The 23,102-nt window shown below is 37.6% G+C and overlaps 2 protein-coding genes across 4 annotated transcripts; one reads left to right on the plus strand and one right to left on the minus strand.

Moving 5' to 3' along the window:
* Position 1: 1 nt before the first annotated feature.
* LOC117298964 lies at positions 2-10,277 on the plus strand. The gene is made up of 11 exons (XM_033782356.1): positions 2-66; positions 1,118-1,382; positions 2,565-2,720; positions 3,833-3,924; positions 4,342-4,389; positions 4,833-4,973; positions 5,371-5,519; positions 6,104-6,217; positions 6,961-7,108; positions 7,558-7,783; positions 8,045-10,277. Exons 2-11 carry the CDS (start codon positions 1,173-1,175, stop codon positions 8,057-8,059), a joined length of 1,299 nt encoding a protein of 432 aa, XP_033638247.1. The 5' UTR covers positions 2-66; positions 1,118-1,172; the 3' UTR covers positions 8,060-10,277.
* Positions 8,030-23,009, minus strand: LOC117298962. 3 transcript variants are annotated; one of them, XM_033782354.1, is made up of 2 exons: positions 19,451-23,009; positions 8,030-12,211 (listed from the first exon to the last, which is right to left on the minus strand). In XM_033782354.1, the coding sequence occupies exon 2, from the start codon at positions 12,198-12,200 to the stop codon at positions 10,611-10,613; it is 1,590 nt and encodes a 529-aa protein (XP_033638245.1). In that variant the 5' UTR covers positions 12,201-12,211; positions 19,451-23,009; the 3' UTR covers positions 8,030-10,610. The 3 variants fall into 3 exon arrangements, with proteins under 3 accessions (XP_033638245.1, XP_033638246.1, XP_033638244.1); XM_033782355.1 differs by lacking the exon at positions 19,451-23,009 and adding an exon at positions 17,598-17,807; XM_033782353.1 differs by lacking the exon at positions 19,451-23,009 and adding an exon at positions 17,297-17,807.
* Between the last annotated feature and the right edge of the window lie 93 nt (positions 23,010-23,102).

Below are 23,102 nucleotides of genomic sequence, written 5' to 3' on the forward strand. Positions count from 1 at the left end.
AGTTGCAATGACAACAACCACGCAGGACTGAGTTTTGCATCTCCAACTTTTTTCGTGAAAAACTATGTGAGTATTTTTGTACTATTTTATTGAAAGACAAAATGATACGATGATTGTTTATGACTAATCAAACGTTTGGTTTCTTAAAAAAAATTAGTGAGACGATTCGATATTCAACTTCAATTTAAGTTTTCATTCTTTTACTTTTAATTATTTAGGAATTCCATTTTTTGGTTTATGCTTTTATGTTTGTTATTGTTATTTTGTTGTGAAATGATTAATTTATGTTTTAAGCTGTACAACCAACTCTAAAAATTAAATTTGCTGAATTTGGATGTAGATAAGGAAAAGTTTCCGTATGGCGCCACCACTTTTTCATTAGAAATAAAATAATATAGTATCTAATTTACCTGATTGATATATCCCTTTTTGTAAAAATGAGTGAAAAAGTGGTGGCGCCATACGGAAAGTTATCCATAGATAATGTAACTTCATCTCTCAGATGGTCATCACTGACTAGACCCAGTAACTGGGCTGGGGTGCTGTACTCCTTGTTCGAAATTTGTCATTATCGATCGTATGACCGATGACCTATAATGAAAAAAAATCAGAAAAAGGAGTACAGCGCCGGTGCCCCAGTTACTGGGTCTTATCTCTGTGTCAATGACTGGAGTGGAAACTGAAAACAGTTGATAGTAAATCATATGCTAAGAATAAGACACTGTGACTTAGCAGGAAATTCACTGAGCGACGGTCACACTCACGAGTCACAGTTGCCACATTTTTAGAAGAGCTTGAATTTGATTGATTGATTGCTAAACGATGGCTAAAATATCTAAGACATTAAGGTCATAAAAATATGATGAGATACAGGGTCTTAAAAGGGCAGAAGCCTAAACAATTTCTTTCATTAATTTGAAAGTGTAACATAAAGGTAAGATTTAGTGAGCATATTATTCAATTTATAAAACTATCCCAAACTCTGTACTTTGTGATTTGAGGGATTGCATGGTGATGTACCTAGTGATGTAGCAAGTAAATACGCACACACGATGTTGCCACAAACCAAACATTATAATCTTAGTTATGTTTTTTTTTTTACCAAAATACCAAACAGATAATTCTCCATGTACCTGGACCTAAACCTGAGAAGGTGACGAGCCGACAACAAGATGCCGGCTAAAGGCAAGAAGAAAGGAAAGGGGAAGGGTAAAGGAAAGAAGAAGAAGAAGTTGAATGGGATGGGAGAGACGCCTGGAGACATCGTCAAGAGACTGTATCGTATTTATCTCAACAACTGTGACGTCAAGAGTACGATGTTCTGCCAGAGTCTAAAAACCTTCATGAAGAATTGTTTAGAGGACAACAAACTTATTGTTAAGGTGAGGTTCAAGCTAACAAAGATGCCAAAATTTGGTCGCTACTTTTTTAACTTAAAATTCTGCAAAATAGTAAGTTTATTTCCTAGATTTGTTGTGGTCATAAAATTAATTAGTGACCCTGTTACTGGGCGCTATATTCTTCTTTTCTAAATTTTGACTTGGACAGTCGTACTTGACTACAATTGTCCAAGACAAAACTTTAAAGTGGAGTACATTCTTTCCTTTTTTTCTTGCACCTGTAAAAAGTGCACCTTTAATCTTTTTCTTTTGGCACCTCCACCTGGCTGTTGACGTCACTTTCCCACCATCCCAGTTTGGCCCCAAAAAGTACATCGAGTCTGATATCTGATTTTTTTGCCACTTGGAAAAATCAGAAAAGTGATTGAATTATCTGAAGAGTCCATTACATACTAAACCATTGACAGTACAATCAAATGTTCCAGTAAACAATTCATGTCTGAATAGACGATGTGACATATGTTTACATTCAAACCGCCCTCTGTTGAAAAAACACTGTATACGTCATGTTTTGCCGGGCAAAAAGACACATAGTCATTGTAAGATTGCATACACTTTCTAGCTGGCTGCCAAAACACAAAGGTTTTGCCCGGCGGTATGCCAGAAAATCAGGAGACAGAGCATTTTCAGTTGCAGGCCCTAGGATGTGGAATTCCCTTCCAAACTCAACCAAAAGTTCTAGCTCTGTTACCATGTTCAAAAGGTCTCTGAAAACATTCATTTTCAATCAGTAAATTTCGCTTTGCTTGGCCTGCTGTTCTAGTCTAAAAGAGACAGGCTTTGTGCGGGTCTTTCTTGGCTAAATGCTGCTAGCTTTGCCTAGTCGTGGTTTTCCTCTTGGTTTTTGTTTGCATTCCTTTTTTGTTTTTTCCTGTCATTCTCTGAGCGCTTTGTAACCTTTGGAAAAGGCGCTTTATAAATGGTATTATTATTATTATTATTATTATTATTATTATGCGCGCGAATTATGTTATGGTTTTCGTGTGACACCAGAGGTCACATCGTCTATAGTCCAAGTAAAACAAAATTCATTGCACTTGAAGATTCTTATTTTAAAAGTTTACAGGGCATTCCTCTTCCCACCCTGTGACAAGAAACCCTTAGAACAAAAGTAAAACAAGAATATTATTTTGAATCACATTGAAAATTTATGTTTGGTTGCAGTTTATCTTGGAGCCGGTGGCTGATTTTCAGGATCCTGTCTTAAGCAACGTCCGTCTTGAACCTCTCGTGATGTCATTAAGACAAGAACGCTACAAATATATAAAGGAGCTTCATATTTGGGATATACCTCTTAAACATGAAGACGTTGCTACTTTGGTAAGCTTTTTTATTACAAAATTTCTCATTTTTTAGATATTGCTGAAAATCTGGAGAGATGAGGTCCAAGCAGGAAGAATAAATTTGTAATTGGAATACACAATATGAGAACAGATTCAATTTGGGGGGGATAAAATCTGATATATTTTCCCAATCAATCAAGTCGGGCGCCATCTAGAAGCTCGAGCCTGCTCAGTGATTTTTTTCTCCAGATGTTCCGATCAGCATGCAGGAGCGTAGTTCCTCAGCGCTGGTTAATCCAGTGTCTCGTTTCAGTTTGTCTCCAAAGAGACATCTTCCCACAACCGCATTACTATAAAGTAAAACGACATTCTAAATGGGTTTTTGTTACTATCGAAAGCTGCTGTAGGCTTCTTACCGATAGCTTTTGTTGCCATTAGTTTTATGAATGATTACCAATTTATACCTTTCCTTTAAGCACAGATAATAGCTGAGCATAACAAAATTGTGCTTACTTGAATAAGGTTACCAGCCAAACTACCACACAAAAAAATACAATTTGTGATTGGCATCCTGCTCATTTCCACCTAGCAGAACATTTTAACCAGAATTTTTCTGCATTTAAGCAGCTCTATGAATTTTGGGACAGGGATCCTAGTTGTGAAACGTTTTATCAGCATTGACTTGACTTTCATCCCTGTTTTATCTGCTTTTCTGTGTAAAGGCAGTGGACACTATTGGTAATTACTCAAATAATTATTAGCATAAATCCTTACTTGGTAATGAGTAATGGGAGAGGTTGATAGTATAAAACATTGTGAGAAACGGCTCCCTCTAAAGTGATGTAGTTTTCGAGAAAGAATAAATTTTCCACGAAATTGATTTCGAGACCTCAGAATTAGATATTGAGGTCTCGAAATCAAGCATCTGAAAGCACACAACTTCTAAGACAAGGGTGTTTTTTCTTTCATTATTATCTCGCAACTTAGAAGACCAATTGAGCTCAAATTTCACAGGTTTGTTATTATATGCATATGTTGAGATACACCAAGTGAAAAGACTGGTCTTTGACAATTACCGATAGTGTCCAGTGTCTTTAATCCTCATATTATAACTGAAATATATCTGAAGTTGTTTTGCTTTTTCGGCAGGCATTGATGTTAGACAAAGGAGTGTACCCAATCACAAGACTGGAGTTGATTGATTGTGATATTGGAGCTTATGCTGTGGAACGACTCATGAAGTAAACAACCTTTGTATTTTATAATATTCAATGTTTAGTTTCTGAGTTGGTTGATTGTAACAAAAACAGTTTATTGTTAAAAAAGGGGTTGGAATAAAGGGGGTATTTTTAATAAAAAATTATTCAATTCATATGAATAGCTAAATGGTTTGTTAAGGGAATAAAAGGGTAGCGACAAGTACATAAACGACCGTTTAAAACCGGCAGAGTCGTGGCCGTGTTATAAAGGCCCGAGCCGAAGGCGATGGCCTTTATCATACGGTTTATTTATTATTTCATAATACAAAATACAAAAAGGACATCCCAATCAGAAAATTTAATTGCGTCAAAACTTGTAGTTGTTTTCAAACCCCTATTTGGTTATAAGTGGAATTTAATTTACTGTAAGCAACCTTTTTTTATTTCTTCTTATTGCAGATGTATTCCAATGACGATAATAAGCATATTGTCTTTTGATTATAACGAGTAAGTACAAATGTATCTTGATCCACAAAGGCCAGTCGTGACACACGGCGCAGTGTTTTACAGGCAACCAGCTCCAGGCAATCTCCAACATTATTTTCTTGGGGATGTGTGTTTTACCAGAGGAGTATAGTCGTATTTGAGTATTGTGTTACAGCTAGAAGAGTCTCTCCTGTCTCAAACAATCTTTTAGGCGCTGTTCTCAAATAAAGAAGCAGGGAAAACCGCTTCTCTTTTGCAATTTGCGTATGAATGATGAAGTATGAGGTTTTACTTCCTTGTAGCCCTCACCCTGAGTGGCCCTCTGGAGTGAAGCTGAGATTTGTTTTTCAAAAAATCTCAATACATTAAAGGATATACATTTTCTGGTGAAAAAAAAAATTCATCTTGTGTGAACTGAAAGTATTTCATGAGAAATTGTTTTTCCTGGGTTTTTTTTCCGGCAGATTTGGAGACGAGGGAGTGAGAGGAATCTGTAAAGGTTTGAAAAATAATCGTCTTCTGCTGAGTTTGAGTCTCTGTTACTGTGACCTGGGGGTTGAGTCAGGCTCACTGCTTGGTGATATCGTCTCAACGACGGCACTTAGGTAAGTGAGTAGTTTGTGACTCAATGAATACTCACTGAGTTTAAGTTCATAACAGGAAAACTCCATTAAAGAATTTCTGAGTTAAGCCACAAAAATTTGGAACATCTTTTTCAGTGAGTGAGTGTACATTGTCTTTACTTGGGTCTTCAAACTTAATAGATGTCCAGTTAATCCGCTTGGGGTATTCAGCAACTGGCTTCCTCGTGATCAAATTCAAAAGGATTAGTGTCTACTTTTTGGAGAATGAATTCGGTGATTACAGATGTGAGTTGGTAAAGTTGAAAAGGATGTATTATTCTGTCCTTCTTTCATGGAGATTTCCCGTAATTTTGAATCTTGTTCTATTCTGATCCTAAATGAAACTCGGTTTTTAAAATATGCATCTCATTTATTCCAGGGAGATTTATCTCAACGGGAACAATCTAGAAGCTGAAGGGACAATCGAATTGGTCAAACTCGCCGCTGACCATGCAGAGATGGAGAGTTATGAGCGAGCGGAGACAGCCAGATTGAAAGCAGAGGAAGAAGCTCAGGCGTTACTCATGGGTTCGTTAAAGACACTGGACACTATTGATAATTACTCAAAATAATTGTCAGCTTAAAAACTTACTTGGTAACAAGCAATGGAGAGCTGTTGATAGTATAAAACATTGTGTGAACCGGCTACCTCTGAAGTAGCGTAGGTTTTGAGAAAGAGGTATTTCTCACTCAAATATTTAAAGAATTCAGGCTCAAACTTGTGCATCAAAGGTGTTTTTCAAAATGTTCACAGATTTGTTATTTTATTCATACACAAAGTGAGAATAATGGTCTTTGACAACTAGCAAAGGTGTCCAGTGCCTTTAAGTCTTGTCTTCTGCTGACAAACGAGACCAAGGATGCTGTGGGACGGTGCTATTGGCAAAAGATGGATTGCCCCTGACGTCATTGACTACCATCTGTGATGAAAAACGATCCTTATGGGAATTTTCCATTAGCCAAAAATTTCTGAATAATACTCACCAGTTTCACTGTCACTCTTATCAGCTGTGATTAAGTTCACTTATGAGGCATCCTTGGTTTCATTAATAATGGGGGAAAAATCCCATATTGTGGGTCATACTAATGTTTTCTTTATCTTTGTTTGGCAGAGAAGGAACGAGGGAGACTGCCGACGGCGATGTCGAGCTCAGAACCGGTGCCGAAGCCAGACTCAGCTAAGAGCAGCAAAGCAGGAGGACTCGGCAAGAAGAAGAAAAAGAAAGGTCAGTATCTGTAGATCAATACAAATCAATCAAGCTAAAAATGGAATCAAGTTAGAACCCCCGCCCCCTTTTGTCTCCCTATTTATTGTTTACGCCTTGCTTTTCTTCTGCTAGCTTTCGGACTCTCTGTCTCTATTCATATATTTCCACTTCACTGCTTATGTTACCTGTTCATGTTTGTTGTGTTGTCATTTAGCCTTCGAAAAAGACTCTGCTAGGGTCGAAACGTCAGGCCATTAACTATCTTTTGCAAGTTAAGATTGAGTTTATTATGGTTTGGACTCTAGTGACGATTGCCAAGTCATCAGGTTCTACTTTTAGTTACAGTTGTGTTGCTTAGCATCTTAATCAAGGCCTTCAACTTTAAAGATCTGGGCTCAATTTTATCAAGCTGCTTAAGCACAAATAGGTGCTAAGCACAACCAATCTATGCTTATTTCTGCTTGGCAGAACTTTTGTAAGCAATTCTTTCTGCTTAAGCAGCTCTATGAAATTTGGCCTTGGTGAAGCACAACAAAAAATGTGTGTATTACCACAGAAAAAAATCATGCTTAACAGACAGCCATGTTATTTACACACTTTGACTGGTGCCCGCCGTTAGTTGCTCAGCAAAATATAAACAGCTTTAAACTAATTTGGACAAAGACTCCAAACTTTTGCAGCCTTCACAAAATGACTAAACCTTTACTAAATTAAATCAACTGCAACTTGAGTTTCACTCGTATCATTCTTTCCCAATCTAGGTAAAAGGAAAAAGAAGTCAAAAGCCCCGCCCGAGCCGCCACCCGTTGGTCCCTGGATACACAAACTACATCTTGCAGACAATGGCATCGATAGCTACGGGCGTGGCTCAACTTATGCACCTGTTATTATAACAAGACTTTTCAGACAGTGAGTGTTTCTTAAGGGTGTGGTATTTATGGGCGTGGTTCAATTTGAATGCACATTACTTCAACTACAAAGGGGAGACTTTTGAGATGCTGGCATTCTTGCACACGTTTTATTCACTGCGCACGTTTTATTCACTTCTTTTTGGTCTTAAGTTTCGTAGAATTAAGAGGGTCTTAAAAAGTCTTGAGCCTGGTCATACTTCCTGCGAATACAAATGCGTTACAAATTTTGACATCACAAGTTCGCAGAAAATAACTCTCAACAGTTGAAATGTTCAGCTCCTGTTAAACATTCGCTACGAAAAACAGCCGTGTGACGTCAAACTTTGCATTTGCATTCGCAGGAAGTATAAACCAGGCTTTAAACTTAACTTTTGCAGATACCCTGTACATGTACAAACATGAAGTAAAGTTTTATAAGTTACATTTTTGTTGCCGTACTTCTCATAGATTGATTCAGCATTCCAGTTGTTTACAAGAGCTAGACATTGACGACAATCTCATCGGGGACCTGGGAGGTAGAGAAATCATGGAAGCTTTGAATCAAAGGAAAGAAGCCGGACACCCCTCCATGAAAATGAGCGTGACCCATCGGATGAACTCCGAAACGTTTGCGTCGATCATGAAACTTGGCGCTGGACTTAAGAAGAAGGGAAAGAAGAAAGGGAAGAAGAAGGTAGGATGGCATCTTAAGATTAAGGGTTCGAGATTTCTAGATTTCATATAAAACAAAATAACAATAATAGTGACTTCTTATAGCACTCATGCTTAAGGCGCTGCAACATTCAGTATTTTCCTGAAAGTTTTTGTTTCCATTTAAGTCTTCAAAGCATGAATAACTCTTCACAGATCTTTATATCCGACAAACATAAGCACTTTTTATTCTTGGTTGACAAAGAGATGCATGTACCATAACAAATAATTTTACTCTCAACAGAAAAAGAAGAAATAAAGTCGACCTAACAGAAACCTGCTGAGTGAATCCCAAGGTATGAAGATGCTTGTTTCAATTCCTTACAGCCCAAGAAAGGATAGTCTAGCAACCTCCAAAAACAAATGCTTACATTTGAAAATAATAGCAAATAATTCTAATGCTGCTTCACTGGACGCAGTTTCAGATGGAATTTCAAGTGCCTAATCATTTTTTAAACACTGAATACCACAAGGTAAAATTGTAAGACAAGAAAAGTAACTCCATTCAACAAGACTTGAACATATTAAAACAAAAAATTTAAACTAAACTTTTGGTCATTATTCAGTAGTAACATGTGAAGCTTGGCATTTCGTTTTCTCCAGGGAAAAATTGTTTTTAGTTTTCTTCACCTAGATTACATGGGATTTTATTGATGAATGAAGCAGCATTCGAGTTGTATTTTGTGAAGCTGTTAAAGACAACAGCCAACATTGGTCGTTATTAAGGTTTTACCTGAAAGCTGACGGATTGTTAAGCCTAAACATTACTACAAAGAAAAAACATTAGGTTTAAAATACTCATAAAGTCAAGAAAACAGCAAGCCCATTATGAACATGCACAAAATCCCTCCAAATAGCCTTTGTTTTCTTCTTTTGTTTTTCCCGCAAAAAGTTACCACTGTTAAGAGGATGGAAATGAATTTACTCTTTTGAATACCAACGATTTATTTTCCGTAGCACAACATTTTGAATATACAGATAGTGGCATTTGACTTACCGTCTATTTTTGCTTAGCAGCTATTGCTTTCAAGTTTACCAGTTTAGTTTTCTCAAATTTTGCCATACTGTGAAACCCCATGTTTTCCTTGTCGAACACTTTAAATAAATAAAAATATTTGATAATACTTTTCTTGTGCCATAAAACACTATTTGGCACAAATCATATTTTCCTGAAATCATTTTAGATGATAAAATTATGTATTTTTAATATATGTGTCAATTTTTACCACCAAAAAACGTTCAAGATGACATGTTATAGTCATTGATAAAATATCGCTCAACACTTTCATGACATTTGCATAGTATAACTGTAATCTGTGATAACAGACCACTAGACTTTAAATCAAGCAAGTATTTTTTGCAATACTCTCCTCTTTCATGAAGTTATCACCATAACATCAATAAAACGACTTAAATACAATCTAACAGGTCCTTTACAAAACTCTTTACTGTCCAATTAGGGCCCAACTTGAGTTTACTGCAACAATCCAGGCTCAAAGTTTCCATGGTCAGCGGCAAATCTTTGCGATAGTTATGTTACTGGAAGAAGCCTTTCCACAGGGTCTCCAAGTCGTCAAATGTTTGCTGCGATGCGTGCTCTCACGCAATTGTACTGCGCTCAAGGTAGTCTTGTGATAGGGCTACCACAACGACAAACATTTTACGGCTTGTTCACAAATCTAGGTTTGCTTCAAAGACCTGTCCAGCAGAACCGCTAAAAGCTAATCAAAAAGCAATAGGAAACCTACCAGAATTACGTTACATAGCATTTTTGCTGGTTTCTTGTCTCTGCTAAGCATGTATTTTCTCTGCTTACCAGAACTTTCTTCCAAACAAATGTTATTTGGTTTTATCCTTTTACACCAAAGTGTGTTAAGCCCTGTATACTCGCTCTTTTCCGAGTCCTGTGAAGAAAAAAACACAGATTAACTACTTGGGTGGGATTCAACCACACAACTTTGTATAAGATCTGCTATTGCTCAAGCAAGTTTTAATAATTGATGGATCTCTTAGGCAGAGCAGAGATGTGTCATTATTAATTATTTATTCATTATTAATTGCTAATTATTCACTTTACACCTTTCTTACAGCCAAACTTTTTTACAAGATGATACAACGATTGTTTGTACAGTTACCGATAATTTTAGTTACTTACACTTTTGTACAATATTTCGATACCAAACTAGAGAACTATAAATTTTGTGAAATATAGCTAACTTATTTTTTATTCCTAGAGCAAATACAGGAATAATTTGTATATATTTTTGTAAATGAGTAAATAATTATGCAGTTTAAATTCATTAACTAATTGTAATTGTTAGGATGAAAAATTGTGAGAAAGCCAAAAAGAGATGAGTTGTATCAGATTCTAGTTTTTGAAAATAGGAGATTGTGCCACTTTTACTTTTTGTTTTCCTCATTGAGATACGAATGTATTTGATAAAAACTGTCCATTAAATGAGAAGCATTTTTTTCTATAAATCAACAAGATAATTGTGTCTTTATTTTTAAAATCTAGAAGCCAGACAGCATGCTTAGTGTTTTCACCTTTAATGAAAGATACATTAACGATGTCACATTAACAGTTGATCTGTGCCCAGTTTCATGAAGCTGCTTTCAAAGCAGAACATTTTGCAAACAAATTTCTGCTAAGCAACACTCAGCAAGACACCAGTCACAGATGCAACATGAGAGATGGTATTTTTGCTGGTAACTCTTTTCTGGTAAGTAAAATTTTGGTAAACTTTTTTTTTATGTGCCTAAGCAGCTCTGTGAAATTGGCCCCTGACGTTCAGGATGTTTTAGCTGAATTAAATAGTGGTATTAAGAGAGACACTTTGGTCACAGACTTTTGGATTCAGCAAGTCCTCCACACTTCCCGAGTTTGTAGCAGTGGACAGGAAGCTGTCAGTTAGTGCAGAATCGTCGGGTCTAGCTGCCTCCAAGCTAGGGTCAGTAGTAACACATGCTAAACATACTTCATCCAGACCGAACCGCTTTGCGATCTTATAAACCTGACCCGCATCACGCTCCGAAACGGCTATCCTTCCTGTGTACATATATTGGATCAGTTTCTGCAAGACATCTGCAGAGACTTTCTTGAGATGGACATCCATGACGCTCGTGCCGTCAATATCTCTTGAGATCACGCGAGAGAGATAGTTACTTGATGCCTCAAGGAGGACCCTGTGACAGGGAAAGTCTTTGATTTTAGTCCTCAAGACAACATCGATGATGCGGGCATCTTGGCGGAGCCTGACCATTTCTCGGACGGCTCGAGCTGGATGTCTTGAATCGGTCCACACAAACTGAGATGATATGTCGAAGGAGGAGTCGCTTCCTGCGGAACTTCGATACCCTTCGGATCCCGTGCTGTGACTTCGGGTGTACCTTCGCTGAGCTCCATCTGGACCTGTCTGAAGACCGTTACTTTTCAATTCTTGGAGAGAATCAACAATCCTTCCTCCTTGTGGCGAATCCTGCAGAATCTTATAAACATCTCTTGCCTTGGCGTCAGGTGTCTTTGATGATCCATTGACAGGGTCTTTTGGACTGAAGAGCAGAGGTGAGGAAGTGACAGGACTGCTTGAGCGAGGGCTTTGAACTGGGGTACTCCTAGGGCTACCTGATCGAGGACTTCCCCAACTGGAGGGGCTCCGACCGCCACGACCATTCTCAGTCCGCTGCCCACTGACCGACCGCTGCCTGGTGTGCCGTCTGGACCGTTTCATCTGATTCACACATGCATCGATAACACCCTGGAACTGAAACATATTAGCAGCTTCTAACATTGTCTTAATACGATCATTCCCAATCGTCAAAGTTGATGTGTACGCATAGTCGACTAAAGCTCGCACGACAACCATATCAACTCCTCGCATCTCAATGCTCTCGTGCTTAGTCAGGTGGCTTCTCACGCCCAGCATGTCACGGAAATAAGGACTGCTCGCAGCTAAGATAATCCTATGACACTGTATCTCTCCTCCATAGAAAATAAGAGCTATATCGAGGAGTTTCTTCTCCTCTCTCATACGCGCAAGCTTCGCTAGGATAGCCGTAGCTTTTCTCGAAGGCAGCGAGTCTGAGCTCCCGTTCGAGCTACCAGACGCGCTTGACCTGGCCCCCGGGGATCCTGACCGTCTAAATGTGCGGTCAACCCTCGGTGGGATCTTCAGTGCCAGAGACGCTGTTGCCTCACATCCTCGTTGAGGGCTCTTGAGTGGTGACTTGCGAGTGGCGCCTGAGGATTTAGGGCTACCGGAGGAGGTTGACGATGAGCTTAGTTCTTGGTGGTAAGATGCAGGGCGAGGCCGACGTGATGGGGAGGTCCTGCTCTTCACTGCGGCTGGAGCCTCCGATGCTCCTAGCTTCCCGAGGCTTCTTAGTGGTGGATCCGTCATGGTTTAACTACCTACAGAAGCAAAAGAGAATTCACACATTATAAGATTTGAAACTAACAAGAGTATTCTGAACACTTGGCGACAGAAAAAGAGTCAATGCGGTAATCAGAGATAACGAATCGGGATGCAATGTTTTTTTCTGCACTACGAAATTTCCACTTTTGTAGTGCTTTTCAAAAGGGAATTTGACTTCTTCCAAGTCGATTCAAAAAGGGAATTTTTAAAAATCTTTTACCTTGCTGGTAAATCTCTTGTTATAAAACGGTCAATGTTTCGATTTGAATGCTCCAATTGCCTTCAGTAGAATATCAAAATGTGGCTTGCTTATCAAACACTTGCTCGGCACAAACATGTTAATTTACTCACCATTCGCATTCGCTCCCAAAGGAATAATCCAACACTTATTGCCTTCTAAAATCTTACGAGAAAAAAATCTATATTTATCCTGACCTTAGTATGAATAAAGACTGTGTGTTAACAGCCTTCATAAGAAGGAATTGTAAATGTCACTCTGGAATGGTGGCCACCCCCAATTGACTTTTGGTCGGTTACAAACATTATGCAAAAACCGTTCTTGACAATCGAATCTCGAGGTAGTTTTGGAAACGAAGTCGAAGGTCGAGAACATAATCATGCTTCCATGAAAAATTGCTGGATCAACCATGAAGGAAAAAACAACCTACTTTTCGGTCGATTACAAACACTGTTCTGGACATTTGAATCTTGAGTTGTTGGAAACGAACTCGAAGGTCGAAAAAACGCATAATATGGTTCCACGAAAAATGCACAAAATACCTTCACGTTCATGACTGTGAGTGTCTGCTCCATTAAATAGTGAACCGTTGCTGGAATTCAACCTATAGGTGTACGTACAGTTCACACTCGGTGACTCACCATCTTCTGACGATGTTTATTTCGTATCTCCACGTGTTCAATATTTTCATTCCTTTATCAGTAAATACTTTGAACATCGGAATACAAACTTCACACAGTCGACCAAAAACAATCAATTGTTAAAATAACTTGACCGATATGATATGTTGGTGTGTCTGTGTCCCCCCCCCCCCCCCCCCCACAAAGTTGTTTCCCATACTTTAAAACACTCTTTTCCTCTAGTACCGAAGTATATATACCCCCTTTGAAATCCTCGAAAGATTTCCCGAGACTCTTACTTAGAACCAAGTAAAGGGGTTTACATCAATGCCACATCGAGAACCTAAAGAATTATTATAGTGTCATATTAACTTGTCAAAAAATGAAATAAAAACATGTTGTTGTTCTGACAGGTTTTCAATTATAGGTGAGGTTTTCGGTAGCACAATAAATTATCTCTTTTAATTATGACAGTGGTTCTGAAAAGGACCGGTGGTTGACAACTCACATCACAACACATGGTGTAATTTCTGAATTTCTGGAAATTAACATTTTCCGGTACATTCTAAAACCGCGAGCTTCGGTTCTTTAATTTCCTTTCTCTTTGGCACCTGTTCAAATTCTAAAGCCCCGATACCCGTGTGTCGGTGAATATTTCTCACCCATTGCCAATTGTTGAACGAAACGAAGAATGGCAATTTTCTCTGACCCTAAAATTCACGAGCCTTTTGAAAAAAAAATAACACGGGGCAGAACCCGCCAATTTTGACGCTCGTGTTGTGCGAGCAATAGTTAGTCTTGGTGCAAGACGTTCTTGTTGAGTCTAGTGAAACCAGTGCCGTGCAGCGCGGAGCGTGGAATTGCGGTAGTTACAAATGAGCAACAACGTATTGCACCAAGACTAAAGACGTCTTGTCACTCTCACAATGACACAAAAGTCTAGCCGTAGCTGTAGCCTAGCCACTCGGTTATTTTACCCCTGATCACTTGGCTATCACTTGGCTATTGAATTCCCTTCAGTTCCTATCCCCTTGCTGCCAAATTATAGCACATCAAGCTAAATCAATCACAAGAACCGTTTTTGATTATTAATAAGAAGTTACCCTTTTCGGGCAAGCAAAATGATGAAAGTTAACTGAAGTGGGAATAAACTGGTCGACCGAGTCTTCGGTGAAGACTTGTAGATGATATTCGAGTACAATCTGGGGGTCTGTGATCCCCTGAGGATATCAGTCCAATTAGCATTGTCTATAGTCCAGGGATTTGTAGAGTCTGCAAATCAGACAGGACTGATGACTCGTCAGACAGTCTTTACGACCAGACATAGCTGCTTCAGCTGTACAAGTCAGAGCAAAGATCACCACACAGTACGGGAAACTATATTACTTCTGAATCCTGATTGAGCGGAATGCTTAAGATGGTCGTCAGAACAGATACTTAACATATTCCTTCTCCAGGGAAGAAAAATGCCCTACCTCAGGCCGACATCAATTTGCAGACTAATGTCACTACTGATGCTCTTCTAATGCATTTAAATCAGTGAAGAGCATTTTAAACGAGCCTGGGAATTGATATTATTTTAGACGTGAAAGAAATGTTTCCCGCCTTTTTGTGTTTACTCCTAACTGACACAAGTTGTCAAAAAAGTAGACCTACATCCACCACCTACTTGTGCTTTACCCCAAACTTATAATTATTTGGGAATTTTTTTGACCGTTATCATTTAAACATGAATTTTTAAATTTATTATCAATTATTTTCATGAAATTATTGCAGACATAATGTGAGCAGCCATTTTCCCGCCTTTTTCTGTGATTCTTCGGCTGACATGAGTTGCGAACATAAAGTGCATCCACCACAACTTTACACCTTACTTTAGAAATAATTTGGCCATGAGTTATCACTCAAATTAATAATGTCAAATAATCGATTTAAACATCCGATGCACCAGCAGACAAAACACAATATCCAATCAATAATTTTCACCACAAATAAAAATATCAAGTTAACCTCTGTAATTTTGAATACAGTATTATACTAATCGATCGGCTTATCCGAGGCTCCACAGGGCTTGTCCCTGGGCGGTGCATAGGCACCAAATTACCGGCTGGGTCTTTTGATCGTATCCGCGGAAAGGTGTCAAAATGCCGTGAACTGTAAACATGAATCACACTTTTATTTTTAAGTGCAAAGTGATTGAAATTATCCATCTGTATAAAGGTGCGTTACTAATCTGCAGCTGTCAGTTGAGTGTTGATGAGTATTAATAATTTTGCGCAATGAATGTTTTGAAAGATCAATCTTTGGGTTCAACACTCATATCAAAGCTTCAAACGCACAACAGCATCTCATTTTCATTAGGGGCAGAGGTTGTCCATGTACAGCGCAATACAAATTCAGTAAATCTCTAAAGCTTTGTACACACGGTCACGGGGATTCTGCGAGAAGACGATTGTGGGTTGAAAGGGGGCGTGGCTCAAAACCGTCTACCAAGGAAGAGGTCCAGATACACATTCAGAAGAAAAACAAGGGCAGGGTGCATCTCCAAATCTGACTAACAGAAAACACACCCTAAATTATGCAAAGAAATTCAATTCATCTTGTGTATTTTTGTAAAATTGGTTCTACGCATTTTTTTTTCATAGACTTGTGTCGTTCTAGGTGCAGAACTGAAAAATCTGCTGATAAGATTTCAACATTTACAGTTCCAGGAGACGACATGTAAAAATCTCTTCTTGAAGGAGTAATATAGTTCTTAGACCAAAACATAGGTTAGATATGTCTTGATGCGCTCTCCTGAAAACGAACTAAGAATACTGCTTAAAACGTCGCGACTTTTATGATATAACTAAAGAGTATAGGCTGGTACCAGTATACTTTTATGAGAAGATGAGTTATATTGCCAATGTCAGTGCAGGCATTCTGGCGAAAACAGTGCAGTTATCAATGTAAACCACAAGGGAAACTGACTGGGTAAATTTTGCAATGATTTTTGGGGTTGAGCAAAGAATTGACTAGAGTGGGATTCGAACCAACGACCTCCGGAAACGTGCCGGCGCTCTACCAACTGAGCTATCTATAGCCCTATATTGGCGGTGTCCCTATTTTGTCAATATCTTTGTTCGGGGTGCCCGTCAGAAGCCATACAACCGTTAACTGCCGTGTAGCCAGGGATCACACCCAAATTACGATACAACCTGGGAAGCAGCAGCCAGGGGATCACCTTAAGGGGATGCGACATTTTGTTTCAGATATCAATATAAACCACAAGTGAAACTGACTGGGTAAATTTTGCAATGATTTTGGGGGTTGAACAAAGAATTGACGAAAACAGTGCAGTGAGGACAATTTGTTTTTCGACATATATAAAATCAATTGAATTACGCTGCATAATCTTTGCGCTGATTGCTTTTTTGTATGGGACCACTTCAATGTACAAACTCATCGATACCAAAGCCCCCTTGTTAATTAACGAGCATAATAAGCTCGTAACATACAAGTGACTTGTAAAAGACCGGCATCTTCCCCATTGAATCCTGCACATGCTAATTATACATGCAAAACTAATTATTTTCCTTTATAGTGCATGATAAACTTAAGAGTAAATATTGGTTTTAATTCAAGGTCTTCCATCAAATCATACTAATTAACAATTTTAACAATTGGTATGTTCATTATAGACAGACGTTCTTATTCATTATTTAACATCCTTTTGCGGTCGCATTTGGGACATGGAAAACAGAAAAACATGAGAAGAAAAAGCACAGAAATCTCTCTAAGAGAAGGATTCAAACCCACAAACTTTGCATTGCAAGAGCCATGTATTACACCAGACTACCAAATTTGCCCGATGGCTATAGCCTGATGCAGACTGCAACGATGTGAGATGTTAGTTTTGAAAGAGTAAAACAAAAATCTTAATTCCAAATGCAAAAATACTTTTCTGTGAATATTCCATTAAGAAAACACATTTTACACGGACACGACATGCGACCAGTGTGCTTGGATTCAGAACTGCAACTTCGCCCCTCCCTGTGAAGGTATGGGAGATTTTTCTAGCTGTGAACAAAATCATTTCATTTGCACATTGTTTGTACAATCTTCCCACAGCATATTGGTTATTTATACCACTCCATGTTTTCACATTTAATCATTCACTGTCGACATCAATATTTGTGCTGGTGCTCATCAGTTATTTAATGTGAACCCAGAGACCTACTTACCAAGTTAAACCTGTTGGATGGAAGCAGATTTCATTCTCGACGGTACAGAATTCCTCTCAAAAAGAAATCCATGACACTTTTAAACAGCATGACTGTTTTGCATGATGCGAAAACATATTTTAATTCCTATATTCCATTATGGTCCTGATGTCATAAAATCCTAGAAAATTGAGCTGTTTTTCTCACTGATAAGTCCTCAAATGCGGAGCATAAAACGCAAAGGTGCGGTGGATAACTGAATCTGACATACTGCAGTCTAGCGAGGGTCACCGCGCATGTAAAAAACATCTTCCATAATTACCGGGATTGAACTGGTCTTTGGGAGAAACGGTCACCGGGCTGCAGGTTGAAAAACACGGCATCCTTGACTTGGCCAAACAGCTGTCTCATCCTCGATAGGATAATCGTGAAATTGCGCGGTCAATTGGAAGAGATGGTGAGAAAAACGAAATGAGCAGTTGACCGGATGGTGCTGTTCACACGTTGATATTGTCTATGGTGATCGCGCGGCCTTGTAAAGGGTGCTGTTTATAATGAGATGCGCAGTTTGTGATGATGCATACATTATGCAGGATGTGTGTGTACATGTACATCCATAGAATGCCATACTGTGTCTTGTAATGAAGTTACATTGCTGTCATGTACATTTTGTGCAATGGACTAAGTAAGCGATGCTGTCATTTCATTTGGTTGGTCAACGCGCATTCATCCAAAACGTAATTAAAACAATATTAAACCATGGATAAACTGCAAAATGTATAGGCCTATATATTTAGAATGGATAAAATGAAAGAAATTTTCAAATAAATTGTAGGGTGGCTTTTCGACGACGAGCCACATTTCCTCTTGAGGGGATTGCCCCCGGGCCAATGGCGGTTTATGATTAATGCAGTATGTTGAACAAAAATTATTATGGAAATATTGCACGCGAGAATCTGGAGAATGACGTAATGTCGCGCCAACCAAAAATGATTATTATACTTCAAACGAACACGTGTTTTTTTGGTGTTTTTTTTCGCACTTTAAACCTGCGTTTGTGTACGTGGGTTTAATCTCTCATTATTATAATATCCCAACCATTCGGGGTGGAGGCTCACACGCAGAAAGCAAAATATAGCTCAGTTTTCAACTTTTCTTTTCAAACTTAATCATGTAGGTCTATCAAGGTCACGCGTTTACGTCGATAACGACGTGCTAAGTGTGCTTCTGTTTCCATAGTATTAGTAGAGATGTTAAGGAAAAGAAAACTTTTTGTTTTGTAAACCATTCGATTGTTTTTAATGTAGATATTATATAATACAATAAAACTAACAGGTGAACATTTCATTTCAAAATGTTGCAGCATTTTTTTTTTTTTTTAGATATCGCCGAGAATCCAGAGCGGTCACGGTCTATAATATTTCAAAAACCAATGACGCACCTAGAAGGAAATTAAATATAATTTAATATATCTAAGTCATGGCCGTGTAAAGCCTTTTATGAAAGCCCATACATGTCTACTTGAAAGAGGGTTTTTTAGCGACTGACCATGAAATGCTTTTACACATCCGTCCTGAATACAAAATTTTAATTTTAATTTGCAGCTATAGCAACTAAATCTCAAATACAAATCTCGGTTAATATATAATATCAAAGGAAAACTGACAGGGTAAAACTTTAATAATCTTGGGTTGAACAAATTTGACTGGTGTGGGACTTGAACCGAACTCCAAATTAACGTGCCGGGGCTCTATCCTACTGAGCTATGTTGGCGGTCCCTCTTTTGTCACTATCTTTGTCCGGCTTCAGTGCCAATCAGCAACTAGTAAAACTGCCGTTGGCCACCAGGGATCACTAGAAAACATGGGAATAAGTTTTGACACATAATTGAGATCAAAAGGGTGGTTGCATGGTTTGTTTAAATTGAAGACATTGCCAAATTTAATTTAAATTTCTTTCTATACGTTTTGTCCTCGATCGCATATGAAAAAGATTAAACAAACTTTCTGTTAAGAAAAGAAACTCACTTTACGCCTGTTCGCCTTTTGACAAAGTCCAAATAAACTCGTTGCTCGCTTCTATAGATACAAACCAATTCAACTTCTTAATTTAATATCCGGACTTTCAAATCATAAATGTTAATTTAAAGATAAAAAATCAGACTTAACATTTTACCTTCGAAAGCATCAGCAAGGTATATCCTTCTGGTCGCGTGTTTGAATGAAAACAAAAATGGCAGCTAGTCGCTCTAAAAATAAATGCGACTCGGTCTAAAAGTTCACGACCAAACAAACCACAATGAAAAGTTAAAGGCAACTGTTGGAATCGCAGACATGGGTTCACCATTTTGTCCTTTGCTAACCTTTTCTTTTTATCTACTTGACCTGCTTAACTCTTGTTGCCATTCAACCATGCGTAATTTCACTCTGGAATGTTCCTGTTTTTGGTTGTCACGTCAAATTATAAATGTGAATAAAGGAATTTTCCACCTGGATGGCTTTCAATTGGAAGTGGAAATGTTTGGGCAGTTCAAAGGAGGTTGCAGGGCATTTGTAATACTTTACACAATTGGTGAACTGTTTCCTTTTGAGATTATATCATTGCCAAGATGTCGAGAGAAATGCAATTGTCTCAATGGTTTATAAATAGATATTTCATACGAACCCAGAACCCTGAGGAGTAGATGAAAGAGCACAACTTATTTTATTTTGAAAACACTAAGTAATACCACCAAAACAAATTATATACCAGGCAGACTTTAAAAAGTCTGAATTCTGATAAAAGTTCAGAATTTCGCATCCCTGCATGCACATTATTGAACCAGATAAACAGTACATTAATATCATCTGACACCACTGTCACCATTATTAATAATGCATGCTGATTCAAATCTAGACCAAACATGGACCAGACTACTTGCCCCATAGCCTCACTTTGGTTACACTGATTCAAATGTGAAAAACACAAGATGGCTGCCACAAGCTAAAATGTATTAATGACCGTCAGTGTAACGGTCTAAAGCAGGATCCAAACAAAAAAAAATCTTACAAATTTTTGTTATCAAATTATTAGCTGCATAGTAGAATTTAGTTTGTAAATAATTTTACAGAACCGGATTGTAAATTGTGGAAATAACTACCAAGCAAAGCATAACTAATTCAAAATCAACATTTGCTTCACAGCGTGAAACGTGACACCTCCGAAACCAAGTTGAGCATGAACTTCAGTTGAGTTCAACCTTTCAATTTATAGGTCATTTGTTGATAACAGTGCTGTGAAGATCAAATACATGGCTCAATTTCATAGAGCTACTTAAGTAGACAAATTCTACTTAGCACAAATGAGCAGGATACCGATCAGAAATTGTACACGTGGCATGGTAGTTTGGCTGGTAAGCACATATCTGTTGTGCTTAGCTACTTTTTGTCCTTGAGGAGCTTTGTGAAATGGGGCCCAAGTTACAAATCTTATTATGACTGTCAGTCTGATTTTATGACGTATGCTCGTCTGTCCTTGCTGTTCTGTTCTGTTTGTTTGTTTGTTTGTTTGTTTTGTTGTTGTGTGGCCGGGGTGTTTGTTTGATTGTTTTTTTTTTATTTGTCTACATGTCTTTTTCTTGGGCGCATTTGATTGTTGTGTTTTTGTTCTGTTGTTGTGTGTGTTGCTGTTGGCTGACTGGTGTTGTGTTGTGTTGTTCGTTGGGGTGTTGGTTTTAGAAAATTTAATAATGAAGTTTTCAGAATTTTAGGACAGTTCTCTTTTTTAGTATTTGCACTCTGTGGACGACACCTGGTCAAGATGTTTTTATTGTCCGCAGATTAAAAAATCAATAAAAAATAGGCCTAAATAAACAAATAAATAAATAAACAAACAAACAATATTTGTATTTCAATTGAGCCATTAACACAACATTTAAGCGATGTACAAACTGTTATTCATCTACATAGACATTGCTGAGTTCAAACACATAACAAATAATGCATTCATTCTGTACGAAGGTGCATGACAATAAAAAATAAATAATAAGTTCTAATATAGCGCTTTATATAAGCGTCGCAAAACACTTATCATCATTTATTTCTAGACAGGTTCTTGAAGTGTTTGAATTCTGAGACCCATTCATGAAACACCTTGTAAGGGTTTACAAGGTGATGTGGTGCATTCAGCAGCCACTGGTAAACACACCGCCAAACCCCTTCTCTAGCCGATAAGTGCACTGTTATTTACGTGCACTACACAACACACAGGACCAACGCCTTTACATCCCTTACGAAGGACAACATGAATTCTCAAAGTACAAATATTTCAATCTTTAAATTAAGTTTCAGTAGAACTAATAGCGTAGCTCATAATCTGTCTGAAGTCGTAGCTTCTCAAATTAAATTAGTTGTTTAGTTAAATAAATAAATAATTTTCAAAATATAAAATGTAAACTTACTATGGAAATGAAAAGCTACAGGTAGTAAGATAATTTAAATATATTTGTTGATAAAAATGTACAAATACAAAAATACATAATATTAAATATTATTTCAACACTTTTGTTTCTAGGAATTTGGTTACCAGTTTGAGGCTCCTTCATGGGTAAACAATATTTGTCATAATTCTTCAAACTATTTACTAGTATAATTAAAAATGGATTTAAGGTGGTAATTTTTCAAAACAACGATTTCAACATTATTTAAGAAATTAAAGTTTGGATCAGGATTGAAGAATATATTCAGAGAGTATATATATATACAGTGCTATATTCAGTGCTACACAACTGTGTAAGGGTAAAACCAAATGAGATATCAACACTATTGTAACAATTTTGGATGTTAATTTAAGAAAACAAGAAATGAGTTAGCCTTCTTGTCTGTTTATACCCCCTATTAACAAGTGTCATTACATATAAAATATTTCATGGAATTTAACAAAAATGATTATTTTCTCAAAAGCAAAATGTAATTCAGTTTCATTTTATTTCATATTTTGTTCTTCTTGAGAAACTAGAATAAGCTTATGCAGAATGCTTACCAACCAAAAGGACTCGGTATAAATGCAAAAAAGTTAATGGCCTGACGTTTGAATTTGAGCATGACTTCTACCAACCACTCTTGTCAGCTCTCATTTGTTCTTGTTAAAATTGTTCTCATCTGCATTTTCTAGCTAAATGGTTTCGACTGCGATGATAGGGAAGTGAGTAGTTGACTATACTAGATATACAAAAACTTTTATTTTTATAACAAATGTGGCGAATAAACTTAAAATAATATCCAACCGCAACAGCAGTTTCCTGACCACACCACAAGTACTTTATCGGAATATACATGTCAGAATATTTGTCATTTGTCAATATAGGACAGTCCCACGTATCTACATTCTATTGACATTTTGTAATGCACGCTCGCCCCATAAAAGAAAAAAAACCACTAGTAAGTGCACAAAAGGCAAACAAGATGGTTATTTTGAAAAACACATTTTGTGACACAGAAACAACTTTTGTATATACAGTAGTGTAAATTCAACTTTATACGATAATTCAAAAATATTTCAACATTTCAATAACTACAAGTACATTTAGTTGAAAGAATTAGAGAACAGAGAATGCTGAGCTCAATTTCATCTGTGACTGCTTTGCACACGCCCTCTATGTCAACTATGAACATAGAGTATCAATACCATGTGACCCGTCTGTTTAACAAAATTAATCGGCCAAATTTCATAGAGCTGCTAAGCACAAAAATTTGCTTAGCATGAAGATTCTTCATTGATAAAAATAGGAATACCCACCAAATGTTCATGTGATTTTCAGGATAAGCAAGCAACAGCTGTGAACAAGCAA

Source organism: Asterias rubens, chromosome 13 (genome assembly GCF_902459465.1).
Source record: "Asterias rubens chromosome 13, eAstRub1.3, whole genome shotgun sequence".
NCBI classification, from domain to species: Eukaryota; Metazoa; Echinodermata; class Asteroidea; order Forcipulatida; family Asteriidae; genus Asterias; species Asterias rubens.

Excerpts from the sequence above, each read along its gene's own strand:
- LOC117298964 (XM_033782356.1), top strand. The coding sequence starts at position 1,173 with ATGCCGGCTAAAGGCAAGAAGAAAGGAAAGGGGAAGGGTAAAGGAAAG. Across the intron at positions 4,974-5,370 it reads GTCTCAACGACGGCACTTAG|GGAGATTTATCTCAACGGGA; the intron begins GTAAGTGAGTAG and ends CATTTATTCCAG. Across the intron at positions 6,218-6,960 it reads CAAGAAGAAGAAAAAGAAAG|GTAAAAGGAAAAAGAAGTCA; the intron begins GTCAGTATCTGT and ends TTCCCAATCTAG.
- LOC117298962 (XM_033782354.1), bottom strand. The coding sequence starts at position 12,200 with ATGACGGATCCACCACTAAGAAGCCTCGGGAAGCTAGGAGCATCGGAG.